Here is a 19,429-nt window from a genome sequence, read left to right as displayed (position 1 = left end):
GAAATCCCTCCAGGGTCTACTCTACTTAGCCTTGTGTCCTGTGCTTCAAGGATGGGCTCTGGACCACTGTGACCCTGACAAGTGATTACGGAAAGTGAGCGTTATGTAAATTCAGGCAGCATGTTAGCCCAGCAGGAAGCACTGCTGCCTCACAGTTCGAGGCCTTAGAGTTCGAATCCTGCTCAGCGTGTGTTGGTTTGCACGTTATCCCCATCCCCACCCAGGGTGCACCCTGCCTCACACTCTGATTTTGGGATAAACTCCAGACCACTGCAACCTTGGATTAGGACAAGCAGTTATTGATAATGGATGACTAATGCACAGCTCACTGGTGTACAGTCACGTAACTGGTCGAAATAGTGCGTGGCTCAGCACATGATGTGCATATGACAGATTGAGACAATTTCTGTACTAGTGTGAAACATTCACCTGCCACATGGTTCCACGCTGTAGCAAGAGTTGCACATGCTCTTTCCAAGGAGCTAGAAATTAGACATGTAATGGTTATCTACAAAAATAAGATAGTGTCAGTGCACAGAAAATATTACTGCGTTATCTCAGCTGTGGGAAAAAAAATAAGATTTGATTGGACTTGGGATTCATATCCCATTTGCGCTTTTCACCGGCAGCAGATCAGACTTCCCTGAAGTTAGTGACATTTCCGAGGGGTGTGCCAGGTACTCGGGAGAGGACAGCGCGTTGGTTTCCTGAACGGGCCACATCTCCAGCCACGTGAAGGAGGGTGTGTATCCAGGCTGACTGTTGGATCGAGGCTTTCTCTGCCTGTAATTATTCCACACTTGAAGAATGGTTTCCTTGAACGGCCGTGTTGTCAGCGTGTACAGGATGGGATTCAAGGCGCTGTTGATTGGCAGAATAAATATTACTACCCAGGAACTGATGGTACCTGGGGAAAATAAACAAGTTTCTCTTAATTTGGGAACAAATTTCAAAATAAACCTCTGATAAGATCAGTATACACATAAGACTGAAGCTGAGATTTATGTGTTATCAATATCAAACTAAGAGAAAAGAAAAATTCAAATGCTTTCAACACGTATATGAAGACCACCAAGCTTGCAAGAAAAAAAAGGTAAAAAATGTTTATAATTAATCACATATTTAATTTAAAATCTTTTATATTTTTCATTAAAGCTGCATTATGCTGTTGTTTGATTGTACTAAAATTATTTTACCTGGTATTTCCACTTGCAGTAATGATAAAATCTTCAGGATAAATATGGGGATCCAGCACAGGGAGTCGGTGATGACGATGGAGAAGAACCGCTTGGCGATGGTCACCTCCTTCTTGATGTGATTACTGTACTCTGTAGCCCGGGTGCCTGTTTTCTGAATGTTATAGAACATGCTCCCATAGGAAAAGACAATTATAAGAAAGGCCACCAAGTTCACCCCTGTCAAAGAGTAAGAGAATTAGTCACATGTTACACACTGAGTGCGCTGTAAAATTGTGCATAAGTTCAAGAAATCATATCTCATATTGCAAAATACTTCTGTGACATGAACATTCCTTGTCATGAAGGATTCAACTTACTTACAATTAAATAAATAGTTGATGAATAGTGATATCTGCTTGACAGACTTGCAAAGATATTGTTTGTACCTATTTAGTAACAAGGGTCATCAGATGACTGAATGTCAAATGGTCTAGTGGAAATTAACCAGTTGGATAACTGGTCTGGCTGGATGGATGGATGGATGGATGGAATGAACAAACAACCTGAGCTGAACTCACCGAGGAAGATAACAATGGAGTACACCTGCGTTGCAAAGGTCTCTGGTTGTTCCGAATGCAGGGGGAAACACACGCCGTTGGTGCCGTAGAAATTCCTGAAGAAGCCCTTGGCCACCAAGGGGATAAAGGCGATGACGAAGCCCAGGACCCATATGGCCACGAGGATGCTGACGGTCCGCAGCCTCCCAGGGGCAAGATAGCGGAACGGGTACACGATGCACACGTACTTCTCCAGGGTGAGGTAGGTGAGCAGCAGCACGGACACCTCTGTGGAGAGCATGGCCAGGGAGCCCACCACCTGGCACTGCACGCTGTCCATCCAGGCCTGAGCGTGGCGGTTGTACTCGCCCCGAAACTTGAGATCGAAAGCCCCGATCACAAACAGGTACACACCCATGAGTCCGTCAGCACCTGAAGAGAACCGTGAAACGGCTGAGACTGAGAATTTCACTTGGGAATCAGCGCATCATATTTATATATATGTATACATGTAGTTGGGGGGGGCTGCGGCGGTGCAGTGGGTTGGACTGGGTCCTGCTCTCCGGTGGGTCTGGGGTTCAAGTCTCATTCGGGGTGCCTTGCGACGGACTGGCATCCCGTCCTGGGTGCGTTCCCTCCCCCTCCAGCCTTTCCCTCTGTGTTGCTGGGTTCGGCTTCGGCTCCCCGCGACCCCGTATGGGACAAGCGGTTTCACATAATATGTGTGTATGTAGTTGATGCTTGTGCTGAGAAATGTGTCTAGACACATACTTCACAAGTAAAGTCTCTTTTACCCAAGTACATGCAGTTAAAGTGACATCACTAGATGACAAAAAAACTGTCAGAATAAAATTAAACTTACATTTAGCTGCCACTTTTCTTCAAAGCCACTTACAGTGTTGAGGTTACAATTATTTTCCCCATTTATACAGCTGGATAATTTTACTGGAGCAATTTAGGGTAAGTACTTTGCTCAAGGGTGCTATAGTTGGAGGTAGGGATCAAACCTGTGACTTTTGGATCCAAAGGCAGTAAATCCAAACACTACACTACCAGCTGTTCCCCAGTATTTAATTATAAATAACAAAATATAATTATATTATTATAAATGTTTAGAGAGCAAAAACTGGATAATATGCTTAAAACCGACTAGTGTAACTTTTCTTTATCCAGTTAAGAACAAAACAGTAATAGACAAACAGTCTGCAGAGAAAGTGCATATAGATACATTAAGTATACGAACATATGTAATACAACTTCAGGCCAAAATAAGATGCACAAAGGTGATCTTCCACAATTCATTATTTTTCATTCCTCATCATTAGAATTGTGACGCAGTTCAAGTTTTTAACTTCAGGTGAGGACCATAGCAAATAAACATATTTGCTTGCGTACCGAAACGTTTTTTCCCTGCCACATGTGTAACAGTAATTAATCTACATTCGGTAAGACGATTGAAAACAAAATCAAACCGGCCAGAGTGGCCTTACGTTAAACCATTAGTGTAACTCACAGCAGAGGGATATGATGCACAGGGCATGCAGCTTGTTCTCAGATCGGATGTAAGACCTCATGCAGATCACAAAGAGGTTTCCGAAGCAGGTGGTTGCGGACACGACCCAGACGAACACCCGCAGGACGATGTTGGCCAGCAGGTTTTCGAAGGAGGAGATGCCGTCGGTGTTGGGTTTGCAGCTGCGCACGTGAGGGGCGTAGCCACAGTACTGGAACTTCTTAAAGTATCTGGTAAGAAACAGGACATCCGGTATACTGCTCAGAGGAATTCATTTACATTTATTCATTTACCAGATGCTTTTCTCCAAAGCAAATTATAATGCTAAGCTATTTACACTTATTTACCCATTTATACAGGCAAGTAAATTTTACTGGAACACTTTGGTTAACGGCACCGCAGTAGTATGTGGGATCTGAACCTGGGACAACAGAATTTAAAAGCAGCAGACCTAACCACTATACTACCTGCTGCTCGTTGAACTTACTACCCATTTATTAAACTAACCAAAAAAAAAGCTCATGCTGTACATAACGTTTATGCACTGTCCTCTTCAAAGTCAGTTCCCCAGTGAGAAGCATTTGCCCCCTCTCCTGACTATCTGAAACCAGTACTAAAAATGTTCAGCTGTGACATGACTAAGCCTAAGGTCTACTTCACATTATTGTGGATGCTTGGATTGTCTTCGGATCGCCTTCCCTTTAGTTTCAGCTTCATTTTTGGGAACAGCAACAAAAGAGATGAGGTCAGGCGATTATATATTGTCACACGGAGCACAGGGAGCCGGGACGGCTGAACCCAAGCGCAGCGTTGTTCGTCAGAAGTTGAGGGAAGAGGCAAGTTCTCAAAACCAGGGACGGGCGAAGGGTCGGTCGATCGGCGAACAGGACGGGAACGAGGATCCACGGACGTGGTCGAAGAATGAAGCAAGGAGTCAAAAAAACTGGAGATCGTGAGCAAGAGCAAAAGCAAGAGCAAGAGCAAGAGCAAGAGCAAGAGCAAGAGCGTGTGTAGTAACGCTAGGAAGGGCGGTTGTCCCAAACGAGATTCCGCAACAGTACGGGAGCTGAAGAGGGTCTTTATAGGGTGAGCAATTCCTCAGGAGCTGGTGCGGAGTCAGGTGTTGTCTCTTGTGTTGTGGGTGTGGACGTGACATATAAAGGGTGTGGTGTGACAATAACATTTTTCTCCCCACCACGGGCTGTGGGGAAATGGTCAGTGGCCTGGTGTGGGTAGGAAGTGACCACATGGGTGGGACAAAGACATGAGAACCAGTACCAAAAGAGACTCTATTAATACAACTGAACCAATCAAAATGGGGACATGGCCACTTTAAAGAATATGACAGAGCAAAGACGAAATTAGTCACGGCCCGAGCAGCGGGAAAAGTGACAAATGGCAAATGATCATTACAAATCCAAACACCCCTGGTCTACTACAAGGAGCCCTCCTGCTCTCAACATTCCTCAAAAGTCTCCCCTAGTCTTCCGACCAGCTGCCTTCACGAGTTGCTGCCGATAACGCTTCGATGGACAGCAGCTGGTCGTCATTAATGTGAGAAGATGGGAGAGGCAGCGGGGAGCTGTGTGTCAAGGCGAAACCCCCCTGCTGTGCCGTGGCTGCTCCGCTCACCGCCTCACGCAAATCTTCACTCGATGCTGTCTACATTTGAGAATTTTCGCAGTAAAAACAGATCAAAACGGTATTGAAACGAGAGCAGAATTTACCATTCGCTCCAAAAGCGACAGGAATGCCGGACAGAGATGCCTGTCGTATTTGGGACATTACCTTGATGTGGACAATGTATAAAAATGATAAGCCTTAGAACTCTGTGATTTTACCTGATATGTCAAAGACGCAGCGATGCGCAACGTTTCCCACCCTAAACTACTCCGGCGTTCCAATAGATGTGTGTACGTAGACATAAATTCCGTGACATAACAGCAAACTGAGACAATTCACAAAAGAGTAAAGAATCTACTCACATGTGAGTCAGGTTTTTCAGGGGCTCAAACATTCTCCTCTGTATGTTCCCGATCTCAATTCCCTCTATGCTCCTGGAAATCACAAATAACCGTTTTCCCCATTGAACACATTCATAAAATCCAAAAACAAAACAAAAAAATAAATGTTTATTTGGTGATGTAACAGTCTAATCTTGTATATAGTACTGGTCCAGTAACTACTGGCATCTCCTTTGGCTTTATAGCAATGTAATGTGATTCCCTTTTTCCGAAAACTAGATTAGATCCGGTTTACTTCACCAGTGTGCGGGGTGTTCTAATGCTTAATAAAAATTCAGGGCTCCTGGAATAAAGAAAGTGTTGATCATTTCCACAGAGATTAAATTATGCAGCAGTATTTCTAGCATACTGCCAACCTGTGACCACTTCGTGAGACTTAGTGGAATGCCTTTCGACTAAAAAGAAATGTATAAAGTGTTGTTTTATTTAAACATTTAAAATGTGTTTGATTCTAGCTTTTAATAGGCAATTTCCAAAAAAACGAAAAATTATCAGAACTTATTAATAACTGGTAGTTCTTTAAAATTGTAACAAGAGCCCTTGAAGTTATTCGGTTTCATGGTGATTTTATGCATAGTGGCATTTTCTGGAAATAGCTTTCCAAATATCTTTGATGTATGACCTTAAGTGATGATATTTTTCCTTCAGCTAAAGAAAGCACTTGCTAATGAACCCGTTAAAAATATGTGGGTAAGGCCATTAGCCATATCTAAGTTTGTGTGCAAAAAAAAAAAAAAAACAAATAAATAGTGATAGGAAAATAAAATAAAATAAAATTAAAAAAACTGGAAAATCACTTACAATGACTTTAATTTACTCAGGTTATCAAAATGGTCCACGTGTAACTCCACGATAGGGTTATAAGAAATATTTCTGTTAAAAAAAGTTAACAGAAAAAGGTAATTCAGTTTTATGCACACAAATAGCGGGGTTCGAAATAAAAACAGGATTTACAGTCGTGTGTGTTTTCTATCAGTGCAAACGGTCCTGTGGCTTCAAACGCATCCACGCAGCCTTCCCGCTCCCCCACCGTGCTCAACAAGTGATGTTTAATTAAGTGACGAAAAATGACCCAAATCAAACGCAACAAGGATTTCAACGCAATACCGAAAAGTCCGGTGAGTTTCGCACTGAGAAACAACGCGTCCAACTTACAGCTGCAGCAGCTCGCCCAGATCCACAAATAAATTCGGAGGTATTGTTTCAATTCTATTACTGGATAAATCACTGTAAAAAGATAAGAATATGTTGGTTTCCGTCACGACTGTAATTTTCAGACAGTCTCAAAAGGACACCGCTTTCCAACATCTAAACTTCTTTACTCTAATTAGATATGCAATGATATGACTTTAGAGAAGGAACTGATTTATTCTTTTGAAGATTAAAAAATAAACAAAGTAATTCATAGCAAAGCTATAACATCAACAGTCACTCTTACTGTGTTGTCTATTAAATATAGCATGCAAGTTCTCTATTTTCTCTGCAGGAATATGCTTAGAAGTGTACAAAGGCACTGAAAAATTAATAATTGGAGCTACAGTTATCAGTATGTTACTTACAGTTCCCCAAGCTTGTGTAAAGGTGAGAAAGCATTTTCATGTAAGGCAGTGATTCTGTTTCGCTGAAGGACGCTGCAGGTTGAGGACATAACAGGCCGCAATCAGGACAAATCGTCGTTTTTTTATCCCACCGCCCCCCGACACACACAAAAGTGAAGGCTATTTTCGGGGGAGTCGGAAGGAGCAGAGTGCACGAGAGACCTTCTGCTCAGATATGAACACTACCATGGCTTTTAAAAGCAGTCAAAGTGCTAAGAATATGGGCCATTTTCGGTGCAGTGGGAAACACAGCGGTTAACACTCAGAGCTTACGTCCAAGGGGTGCGCAGGGTCCGACCCCAGAGGGATCTACTTGCTGTTGCACCTCTGTGGATCATCTAATGTAGCATCACCTCACAGCTCAGCAGCTGATGTCTGGCTTCTACAACCGTGAAGCTGCATGATGCCCCAGTATTTGCGTGCATCCCCTTTAGGCAACCCGCTTTCCCACACTTCAGAAACATCAAGTAACTGATTTGACTGCAAATCGCTGTATGCCCGTGTGCGCTCTCTGAAATAGACTGGATATCTCAGACATGGTGAACCCTGCATTATTGTCTACGATGCCTGGGAAGGGCTCAGAATCATGAAAACCCATAAACAGTTATTGAACACACACACACACAATGTCTACAACCACTTGTTCCGAGCAGGGTTACGGCAAACCGGGGCCTAACCCGGCAACATAGGGCACAAGGCTGAGGGTGAGGGGACACACCCAGGACGGGACGCCAGTCCATTGCAAGATGCCCCAAGCGGGACTCAAAGCCCAGACCCACCAGAGGACAGGCCTTGGCCAAACCCACTGCGCCACCGCGCCACCCTTGTTATCGAATATGGATCCATAAATAAAAATGTCCGTGACCTTGGTCTCCATCAGTGATGCTTCCTTCGTTACAGAAGTAATTTCCTCACTGTAAGATCTGCCCACCTTTGCAATACAATTTATAAGAAAAAGAAAGACCAAACCATCCTTTATTTTCTTCCAATGACTTAAAAATACTTACAGTACAGTCAGCATGTGGCAGGAGGAGAACGTCACATTTCCAACAACCTCTATTTGATTTCCCTCCATGTCACTGAAAGAAAGCAAGGCTTTTAATTCCAGTTAGCAGAACTACATACAATATATGAACATGTCCTTGGAGGGGAAAGAAATCATCGTAAGCCCTGTGCAGAAGTTTTGAAGTATTCCGTTGCGGAGCTCGTAACTGGGGGTCACTTGGGGACGTGTTGTCCTCGACATACACAGACTTTGGGCAGTCTGGGTACTTAAACTTAACGACTGGAAGGAAATGATGGAGAAATCTGGTATCATCACAGATTGTGTTATTGTGCAACCCTTATGAACGGTCTGTGATCGCTTTAATAAACTCATAAACAGTAAATCTTACATTTATTCATTTGGAAGAATCTTTCGTCCATAGCGATGTATAACTCTCCTTATGCATTAATGCCCATATTCTGTAAGATAGAGCTCGTAAACAGAGCTTTTACGGAAGATTACGTGCTTCAAACAGTGTGCAATGTACTTATGGTTTTCACAATTTCATTATTATTTACTCTTCGTTATATCATTATAATTAATTTTTCATCAGGTTTCACTTATTCTTTCTCATTCACCATAGTCTTCATTTAGTTTTCACTCCACTACATCCTACTTTGTCAGCCACGGAAATTTCTGGAAAATGAAGCACTTCCGATTAGGAGACCCTTGGCTGGCCTGTTTTTTGGGTAGCAGATAAAGGGCAGTGGGGAGGCTGCAGGTGCGGCCAACTGGGATGGATAATATTTGGGGAGATTTTACAGAACCATAAACCAACTTTTCTTTCCAAGGTTATTTGCGCCTCATTATTGAAACCTCAGAAGAGCCTGGAACTGTCTGAAAAGATCAGCCTCAAAAGAATGAAACTTGTTATGGATTTTATTTGCCGCTTGCAAAAAAAAAAAAGCTCCAACAGCTGGTTGCGATGAGCTGGCACGATGGATGAAGAGATGCTGTTTATACCAGACGGGTGGTTAAGAAGCTCTCCCTTTCTTTGTTTGTTGCGTGCTGTATAAGGCCCGGTGTGTCCCAGCTCGAGCCAGATTTAAAGAATTGAAGCTGGGACCATTGTGCTGTTCACGTCAATGCTTCCATACCTGAAAATTTCCACAATGGTTTGAATGCGCCGGATAAAGCGGAGGAAGATGGATGGATGGATGGTTTGAATGCGAGAAACTTAAGAGCCGGACTTACAGCCAGTTGAGTCTCGACATCTCCTGGCACATGGCTTCGTCTTGGAGCTGACTCAGCGCATTGTTGAGCAATACCCTCCAAGGAGAAACACTCGATTAGCCGCAGTGTGACACAGCTTCCCGCACACACGCTGTCAACGAGGGCTAAATCGCTGTCCCCGGAGCGACACAAAATATTGTAACGACCCGCGTTACTGTTTAAATGTAGATAGTTGCATTATGGGAAATAATGTTAAATGTGTGTAACCACTGGGGGCACTTAAGGGGAAAATGGTGGGGTGACCGTGTCTCCTGGTGGGTAAAGAGTTTAGGGGCGCTAAGGCAGGCTGGCTGTAAGCGCAGGTCCTGGAGGAAAAGGGATCCTCGGACCGAGAGCATTATTCCCGTTGTGTTGGTGTTCAAATAAAACGTTCGTTATGAACGCTACCTCCGCGTCCTCCTTTGCCCCATCCAAACCCACGGCGCTGCGCGCCACAATATGAAAGGATACACTTACAAAAGGACCAGGGAGCGTAAGCCTGAAAAGGTCAGTGAGGATATTTGGTTGATTTTGTTGTTTTCCAGTATCCTGTAATGGACGAAAAATAAAGAAAAAAAGTGATTTTGGGGGAAACTTTTCACGAGTGGAGAAAACCGGTAGGAGTTATCAACGGAATTCAATGTAAAAATAAACAAAAGAGTTCAACGCAGCGTTGGCCTCGTATTTTAATTACGAGGTTTTGTGTTAAATGGCATCGTGCGGCAGTAGATTATTATGGTATAGTAGAAGAAACAATAATATTGTGCACTGTAAGTGGACAGTAGTAGCTCAGGTAGTCAACGGTTAATATTTTAAAATGTGCCTTTCAGTGCAGAAATTAGCCGCTGGTATATTTGAAAATTCTGCGAAACTGCTTAGTCGGTCATATTATATTTCATATTCCGCAAAATGTCAGTATGAGCTCTGCAGCTCCCACCCTGCGCAGGACACATGCTTGGCCTAGGTACCGAGTTGAAGAAATCCTCGGAATACCAAACAACTTACAACCACTCCAGTTTGTGAAGGTCTTGAAAAACTCCTGGCTTCAGACTGGAAATCCTATTATGGCTCAAATACCTACAAAGGAAAAATACGAAACAAGAATTGCAGCGTTTTGTGCTGAACACCGACTCTAAAATAAGCCCCGTGTGCGATGACAGGGCCCTAAAAAAATCTATGAAAACTGAACCCTATTGATCAATATATCCGGTGGAGCACAAAGATACTCGCCGTAGTACAACTGAGTGCAATCTCGGCACGGAAATATTATTGCTATTTGTGAGTTCCGAATGCGATTCACGCCCTGTGAGCCATTTGTGGGGGGAAAACAACATAAGAAAGCGATGCAATAACTGAATCTGCATGAAAGAAAACATGCGCTACCGGGAGCTTCCCAGTTCTCGCGGCGGCAGGGAAGCTGCGAGCGCTGGTTCGGGTTCAAAGGCGAACCCAGAGGACTCTGTCTGTCGCACAGCACAAGCTGCCGCACCAGACGGCCCGAGCACCTCTGAAGCTCTCGACAAACATCTGATGCTGGGTTGAGACAATGGCTGCCGTGCAGCGCTCCCTCTGGGCGCCGCTCCCCTGCCATGCATGTAATTACCCAGCTACACCTACACCGATTCTTACCTATAAACAACCCCGCGCAAGAGAAGCTGATGATTGGGGACCGGAAAATAGGTGACCGAAGGAACGTGGAACTCACAGCCGTGTTAAGTTGTAGAGTCCTCTGAATGCGCGAGGGTCCACGGTTCGAATCTTGTTGTGCTGCAGGTACCTGTAGGAAGGAGCGGACGGCCAAATTTGGTTTGAGATGAGCGGTAGTGCGGGTGCATTTCCTGCAGCGGCCGACCGATGTCGCTGTGGGTCCTCCGCGGGCCCCACGAAGCAATTAGCGGCGCCACGAGAGGAAGTTTTGTGCATGCTGTCATTTTTACCCAGCAGTGGCCCCTCTCCCCTCTCTGCGACATCCCTCCTTAATCCAGCGCAGAGATGGGAGATCAGATATTAAACTACGATCCCAACGGACCTTTCTAGTAAGAAACAGACTGTTGGCATGAATGTATATTTTAGATTTACATCACATCCATTTGCATTCATTTATTTATCAGACACTTTTCTCCAAAGCGACTTCCAGCGAACTCTGTGTAGTGTTATCACACCACACACCTTATTCACCGCAGTGACTTACACTGCTAGATACACTACTTACACTGGCTCACTCATTCATACATCAGTGGGACACACTCCTTCTGTCACTCATACAGTCTCACACAATCTGGGAGGCCATTGCTGGGTTATCTGGGTTTTAGACGGTTCATCGTTCCCATGCACCAAGCTGGGGGGAGAGCGTGCTAAATGACCCGGGCTCCCAACCTCAGCATCCATTTCACGCCACTTGTTTATCACACACTGCTTGTACTCCAATCATGCACTCCATGTAAAATGGAAAATATATAATAATGGGGGAAAAAAAAAAAAAAAAAAAAAAACTTACAGCTTTTGAAGATTACTGTAATTGTAGAATATATCAGCACTGAGCTTCCTAAGCCGGTTCCTCTGCAGAGACCTGAAATTAGAACAGCTGGTTATTAGCTCCGGTCCCATGACTCTGAGACCGCCCTCATACGCCCCCTTCGATAAAATTATATGACTGGCCCCAGTTCAGTGCTTTCTCCTTTTCCTTTATTTCCATCTGTGCCCACCTGTTTACATGTCATTTCTTCCACTGTTTGCATTGATGAGTCCAAGCAGGTTTTGAAGCTATTCAAATCTGGACACATTTAACGGTTAACGGTTTGTCTCCGTACTGCCGGCACAGTTTCCTCTAAATTATCAAACGGTTAAAAAAAAAGGAAAAGAGGGCAAAGTTTTGTCGAACATTCCTTAAAAGTACGAAAACAAAAGACAACTAAGAATATTTTTAAGCGACAGCCAACACGGAGAGGTTGCTGGATTATGTGCCTAGTAAATGAATAATTACCAATGCAAATTGTAGCAGTAACCCACACATAAGTGGCAGAATAATGTGTTTGTGTTTGGGCAATGAAGTCTGTAATCCTTGTGCGAATGTGCGTAGCTCACACTCATTCGGGAGTCCAAGAGGAGCAACGGTCACAGCGAGGGGAGAAGTTCGGCAGGATAAAGTATGAAACATGGAGAAAGTACAGTAAATGCATAATTAGGAGATGCCAAGTGTCCGCCAAGATCAGATGCTCGTTATCACAAACCGGCGAGGTGTCGTTTGCAGGCGCGAGCGGCTTCCTGTTTGACCTCGGCTCAAAATAGCAAGTCGGCTGTGACTCTTGACTAAATGTATTAAATGTGTGACGGTCCAGAAAATCCATGCGGAAGAAAAAAAAACATCCCTGCAACTTCACATCAAAGGCATGTTATGGACGTCTTATCAACATCACCCTTTTCCATGTGCAAATGAGGGAGCACGTGTAGCTGGTGACAGAAACTCACATCATGGTGACATTGGTGGACACGGATGGGACGACCCGGAGTAGAGCATTGTCACAGTCTAGCTCCAGGCCTCTGCACAGACATTCGTCGGGGACAGCACCGAGCACTGAGACGGGGGGTGGGGGTGGGGGTGGGGGGGACACATTCACATTAGGACTGAGTTCCCTGAAGAGAAAGGGAAGATCTCAACAGCTACACTGAAGAACTCCAACTGTCTTCTTAGTATGTTAGCTCCTTGTATAATGAACAATCATGTTAGGAAATTTCGGAGATAAAGAAAACTCCCCCTTTATCTATCTATTTATCTATCTATCTATAATAATATTTTTGCCAACAGACTGTGAAAATTTCTGATTGCAACCTGTACTTCCGTGCCCAGCCACTAGTGGGCAGTAAAACGCACTCAGACAGAATGGGAAAGCAGAACTCATTCAGTTTATTTGATTCCGCTCTTTTCTTCATTGTTTACAGCTCCAGTGTGGAATTCCTGAATGTTTATGACCAATGACAAGATGATGAATGATGCACATGTTCGTGGGATGTTTCAGTCAGAAATCGACATTGATTGGAAGTCAGTGGAGATAACAAATTTTATGTTATGACAGTTCACTATCTTCTTTTGTCACTATTTCCTTAAGGACGCCCTGATTACTAGGTAAAAAATTTACACGTCCATGGTAAAATTTGTTACCCTATCAGGGTATTACTGAGTGACTCCGGCCTAGAGCATAAACTGAAAAAGCACATGATGTTACACAATAGTAACTCCGGCCTAGAGCATAAACTGAAAAAGCACATGATGTTACACAATATTAGAGATGACAGTAGAACAGTGGTACATTATTACAGAATTATTAAAACTGCAAAAGAGCAAAGTGACTGTGATAGTGGAACCGCTGAATGATGAAGGAAGGAAAGAAAATGTTCATAATCAGTTGCTAATGACAGATTTCATTAAAAGATGCTCAAAATGCAACATGCTGTCACCACTACATGTTTAAGAGGACTCTCCTCATCCTGCAGGCTGGAAAGCCATTATGAGCAAGTGTTTTTGTGGCGGTGGACTGTATGATTCTGTGCTCTCAAGAAATCCACAAGTTGTCATGAAAGGAGACCTTTAAATGAGATGTATCCTTAAAAATGGAATTAAGATACTACCAAGTACTTAGATTCTGGTATCGATGTCTCATTAACGAAAACTTACTAAAATTAAATTATAAGATCATATAAAAAAAGTTGTACATTTTGACAGTACATTTACAATTGTGATTATATGAGTTGGTATTAATGAAAATGAATCTGAACTCGCGCTCAAATGCAAACCTTTCCTGTGGTTTCTGGGTCAAAAACTGAGTGTAAAGTTGATACAGCATCTAACAAATGTGAAACTCTCCTAAATGGGCTAATTTCACTTCCAGCTTTGAGCAAAATGGCTCAAAACAGAATAATAACAGCTTTTGTAACGTAGCCTAGTATGATGAGTGGCCTCCAAAGCACAGGAATTATCCTAAATAGCACAGGCAGCAATCACTGTTAATTATTCAAGGGTTATTTTTATATTATGAATTTACATTATAAAAAATAAAAAAATATCATACATGCATAATGAATTACTCATCCTGTCAGTTATTCTTTGTAAATCAAATCCAAGCATTTTATGATGAAGGTGAAATATATAGCAGTACTCACAACATTTGTTTGACTTAGTCCCAAAATCATCATTGAGGATTCCAAAATATTTGTCAAACAGATTTGGCCATCCATTGTTATCACCTAGAAAACAAAAAAGATTTCAATAATTCAATATTTTTTTTTTATATTTTTAGCACTTGTCATCTTTTCCTTGAATGTAAATTATTACTGACATGTACTGCCATTCCCTATTTTTAAGTAAACCAGCTTTAAAAAGCATTAACCTCTATTATACAAATCTGAAGTCTGACATATACTTTGTTTTTTTTATAAAGGTTCTACCTTTATAAATCTCTGCAGACTTCAAGCACGCGACAGGAGAAGAACACCAAACCTTATGTGCAAATTATGAGTGTGTCTGTGTGTGGTGATGTAGACCTATGCAAATTTCAAGTGCGGGAAAAAGTTTTTTAAAAAATTAAGCATGAATAAAACAATGGTTCAGCTCCACTTAGGCTAAGTACAAGCTATAGACTGTGGTTAAAAGTGTGACCATGCAGTTATACAAAGTAACACTCGAGAAACTAAACACCACCCCTTCCATCGCTTTCCTTACCAAACTTGATATTCCAAGTCTGGCCATAATTAACTAAGTAACTGATTGATTTATTAATTAATTGACTCAGTTGGAAAAGCTGATTCCCATTTTGATTTACTATTCATGTAATGTAAAATATGAATTCAGATTAACCAGTTACTCATTACTAAGTAGGGAGAGATGGTACCTCTGGACCCAAAGGTTGCAGGTTTAATTCACCACCTCTGTCTATAGTACCCTTCAGCAAGGTACTTACCCTAAAATTACCCAGCTGTGTAAATAATTGTAACCTTAACATTTTAACAAGTCGCTTTGGAGAAAAGCATCAGCTACATGAATAATTGTAATTATTGTGGGATAGTCTGTAAATAATGCTATTATTTTAATCAGTATTGGTATAAAAAATTATTTAGTGACATTGAATCAATTTGAAAAGCCTGATGTCCGTTTCTCATACCTCTACAGGTAAATTTTCACCGCAGCCTGTTAATGCTAGAGAACCGGGGAAATGATGAGCACACAACTGGAAAACTTGCCATATATTTTCCCTCTTTTTATGGCAATCCCGGTAATATAGTCTAACTGCTTGCAGATCAAATTAATATGCTCAGCTGGATGTATAGGAAAGTAAAAGGAAGGCAAAACGTGTAGGGAGAGCAGAATGAAGGAAAGGTTTAAAACACTTTGTGCAGAAGGTGAAAATTCCAAACTGCTTGCTTGGCTACAGGAGAAACAGATCCACAAATATAAACAATGAATGATCGTCACCCTGCTGATATCACACATCTGTGCCTCTCTTATCAGCAAGGAGAACAAATGTTTGCACAGTACATAACAGACAACATACTGTATCACAGTATATTTCATAAATATTTAACAGTGTATATAACAGAACCCTCTTCAAACATACTTCGCTTCGTTCAATCACCCTTCACTCGGACAGATTTGTTTAGCGGAGATATGTTAGGTGTTTGGCAAGGATACGTGAGGTAATCATCCTAACATCATTATTATAATATCATAATTCATTACAGCAATATTTGATGCACTGCTAGAACCTGAATGAAATTAACAGATGTGTTTTATTCATGAGTCTTGGCACTGAGATGCTCTTGCCAAACTGGCAAATTAAATCAGGTCCAATCAACATTTTTTCCATCATCTATCACCAGGTGTTACCATATGTGGTCCATCATATGCCCAAACATAAAAAAAATGTAAAAAATCACACCACTGCTTGCTCTCTGACAAAACACCCTGCACAAGGTGAGAAAATAGTGATTTTTAATCCAATAATGCATATCAAGGTGACATACAGTCTTTAATAACTTTAAATATGAGGAAAAAATGTGAATACTTGTCCGTTTCATTACAACAGTTTTTTTAAGCATCAGTCCTCCTTTGCTGCAGACGACACATTACACGTTACGCATGTTCGCGTTACGTAAGTGTGGTTTCTACTGTTTGTGTGTTTCTCTTTGATACCGAAACAGGGCACAAAATGAGCGTGAGGGCTCACCGCAGTTCTCTTCGTCGGCGAGATTCCCGCAGTCATCCTCCCCGTTGCAGTGCAGCAGCTGAGGGAGGCATTTGGTTAAGTTGCCACAAGGAAAGTAGCCAAGAGGGCAGTTGGGCTTCTTCTCCAGGAGACCAAACGGAGTCAAGGCAACTGGAACATAAACATGTAAGAAATGAAACTTTTTTTTAAAAAAAAAAGAACCAAGTGGTGTAGTGATTAGAGCTACTGCCTCTTGTTCAAACTCTTAAAACCTTTACTGAGTTGGTCTCAAAGAGTGGGATTCGAACCAGCAACCATTAGGTTATAAGTGAGGGCCTCTAATTGTGACGCTACATGGTGCTACTAGAACAAGCATCCTTGAAAATAAAGAAGTCCTTTAGGGATTTGTAAACTTGGAACTGGTTAGAACCCATCTAGCTGGGACACACCAGCAGAGCCTATGTTCTGTACTACAGCACTCTAGCAATGAGTTAACCTTGCATTTTTACAGTGCTTTACAGCGATTTTGGGACACCATTCTTAACCATGTCAAAGCTAAAATCTATAAATAGATCTACAAATATAAGCAATAAATGAACACCAGCACTGCTGATATCACTAAAATCAGACACCTGTTCCTGTCTTATCAGCAAGGAGCACAAAAGTTTGCACAGTACATAACAGAGTATACAGTGTACCAGGGCATATACCATAGTTTAAAGTAGTATATAACAGAACACTCTTCAAACTTATTCCTTTTAATCAAACTCAGACAGGTTTGTCTGGCAAAGATATGTTAGGTAATCATCATCATTATAAGATCGCAATTCATTACTGGTGCAGAAACAGTGACCATATACCAACAGCAGGTGGTGCAGTGGTTAGGTCTCTCACACTGAAACTGGAAGGTACGTAGTATCCTGCAGAAGTACCTCCATCAGTACTTACCCTGAATTACTACTGTAAAACACTCTATTGTAAAATGGGTAGAGCTGCAAGAAAGTTGCCTTGGATAAAGATGGTGTGTGTGTCTGTGTATCTATATATACACACTTATATAAAACCACACACACACACACACACACTTTCTGAACTGCTTGTCCCATATGGGGTCGTGGGGAACCAGAGCCTAACCCGGCAACTCAGGGTGCAAGGCTGGAGGGGGAGGGGACACACCCAGGACAGGATGCCAGTCCATCACAAGGCACCCCAAGTAGGACTCGAACCCCAGACCCACCAGAGAGCAGGGCCCGGTCCAACCCACTGCACCACCACACCCCCCCATATAAAACCAGCCAAAACTTATAGGTATATTATATATTATAAAATATATATAAAACCACCCAAAAGTAAAAAATACTGAGTGCTGAGTGACCTCAGAAGTTCAGCTGCAAAACTGACACTGATTTACCGCAATGTCCTACACCGTGATTACTTAATTGGTACACAACCTTAACACACACACACACACACACACACACACACACACACACACATTTTCTGAACCGCTTGTCCCATACAGGGTCACGGGGAACCGGAGCCTACCCGACAACCTTAACATTTATGTAATATTAATCTCGCAAAAATCTTGCCGAATAGTCTGAGAAATGAAATCTATAGGGAGCTGCTCTGGACCGCGGTGTCAAAACAGTGACGGCTGCGAAGCACGAGAACGCATTACGTAATAACCTGGCCTGTAAAGACAGATCATCTAAGCAGCTGCGAGAGTGGACGGGAGCGACTCCTGCAGGTTGTTGGTTCCAGTCCCACTGCGCTGTGGTGCCCTTGGTCAGCGTAAACGGTTAAACAGTGTAGGCATTTTTTTTTCCCATAAAAGCACCAGAAAAATGAATAAATGTTGAGGAAAGAAGCGCGAAGAACAAGATCATGAGTTCGGAAGCGCTGCCGCGGGTGCGAAGGTTTCAACTGCACATCATCATACCGGTGCCGTGTCCAAAAGAAAGAGTAGAAATAACGGTGCCGCAGCGAGTACAACATTGCGGAGACGGTATGAAAATGACAAACTCAAAGCACATTAATGATGAAAAAGCGGGAAACTCCAGTCCGGGGGTCTTCAGGCGTCCGGCGGCGACCGCGAAACTAGCAGCAGCAGCAGCAGATCATTCATGCATTCGGCAGAAGTTACTGGAAACTCTTCTTAATTAATTCTCGTAGTTGTGGCCCTCGAGCCACACTGGGCACCGCCTGTGACACATTACTAATAATTACTGCCTGTTCGCCCGAGTTACACCTGGCACACTGGGGGGCGTGAATGAGGGCGCGCGCCGCGCCTCGAGACCCCTGCCGGACCGCACGAGCCGCCGCAGGCACAGCGACGCGGCGACACGATCGCAGCCTGGGCGAGCGATCGGCTGCGGAGAGACAGGTGGCCGAAGGGGCAGGGTGGAGGCGCGCGAGCCACGCGGAGGACGCGGTGAGCGCGAGGAGGTTCGTTCGTTCGTTCGTTCGCGACGGGACGAGACGACGATCGACGACCGGCTTTCGCGGCGGTCCGCGTTCGTTCGCTCCTCTCACCTGTCACTGCGTGCGGAGCGCTGAGTGCCGCCAGGATCCAGAGCACTGACACCAGCATGGCGCACGGTCGCAGCCCCCCCCCCCCCCCGGCCGTCCGCGTCCGCGTCCGCGTCCGACCCCCGCCGTGTCGGGGAGCCCGAGTGAGACGAGCGGGGCGACGGCGCACGGATGCGCGCGCTCCGCCACGAGCTCCAGCGCGGGCTCGCGGCCGCGCCCCCTGTCCGCTCTGCGCCCCCCCTCCCCCCCCCACGCACCCACCCGGGGTCTCCGCTCCACCGCGGTAAAGCAGTGGCGACGAGATCGAACCGGGATGTGAGAGCCCTGCAACAGTCCGGATTGTGCGTAAAGAGAGAATGAATGAATGAATGAATGAATGAATGAATGGGACAAGAACCTGGTAGGTGTACGAGGTGTCATATGAGGGAAACATATCTGGGATGTCATTCATATATGTATATGACATTCCAGATATGTGTATATTATATACAGTATATTGAAGTAGTAAATACTCAGTGTGTATACATATATACATACTTAGTATTTATTACTGTGCCCATATATCAGTCCCTTT

The 19,429-nt window shown here is 43.5% G+C and overlaps 1 protein-coding gene across 1 annotated transcript; it reads right to left on the bottom strand.

Moving 5' to 3' along the window:
- Positions 1–502: 502 nt before the first annotated feature.
- Positions 503–18,916, bottom strand: rxfp1 (relaxin family peptide receptor 1). Its single transcript, XM_029259290.1, has 18 exons — positions 18,859–18,916; positions 16,345–16,494; positions 14,285–14,368; positions 12,596–12,701; positions 11,625–11,696; positions 10,833–10,904; positions 10,133–10,204; positions 9,605–9,676; positions 9,110–9,184; positions 7,878–7,949; positions 6,832–6,903; positions 6,428–6,499; positions 6,074–6,145; positions 5,234–5,305; positions 3,249–3,478; positions 1,757–2,167; positions 1,197–1,415; positions 503–907 (listed from the first exon to the last, which is right to left on the bottom strand). Exons 1-18 carry the CDS (start codon positions 18,914–18,916, stop codon positions 600–602), a joined length of 2,289 nt encoding a protein of 762 aa, XP_029115123.1. The 3' UTR covers positions 503–599.
- Between the last annotated feature and the right edge of the window lie 513 nt (positions 18,917–19,429).

This window comes from Scleropages formosus, chromosome 16 (genome assembly GCF_900964775.1).
Source record: "Scleropages formosus chromosome 16, fSclFor1.1, whole genome shotgun sequence".
In the NCBI taxonomy this organism is placed as follows: Eukaryota; Metazoa; Chordata; class Actinopteri; order Osteoglossiformes; family Osteoglossidae; genus Scleropages; species Scleropages formosus.
This window is presented reverse-complemented; position numbering and strand designations above follow the sequence as displayed.

Coding starts and splice junctions, on each gene's coding strand:
- rxfp1 (XM_029259290.1), bottom strand. CDS start 18,916: ATGCTGGTGTCAGTGCTCTGGATCCTGGCGGCACTCAGCGCTCCGCAC. Junction 11,697..12,595: donor TCCACCAATGTCACCATGAT/GTGAGTTTCTGT, acceptor TTCTAATTTCAG/GTCTCTGCAGAGGAACCGGC. Junction 5,306..6,073: donor CTGAGTAAATTAAAGTCATT/GTAAGTGATTTT, acceptor TGTGATTTCCAG/GAGCATAGAGGGAATTGAGA.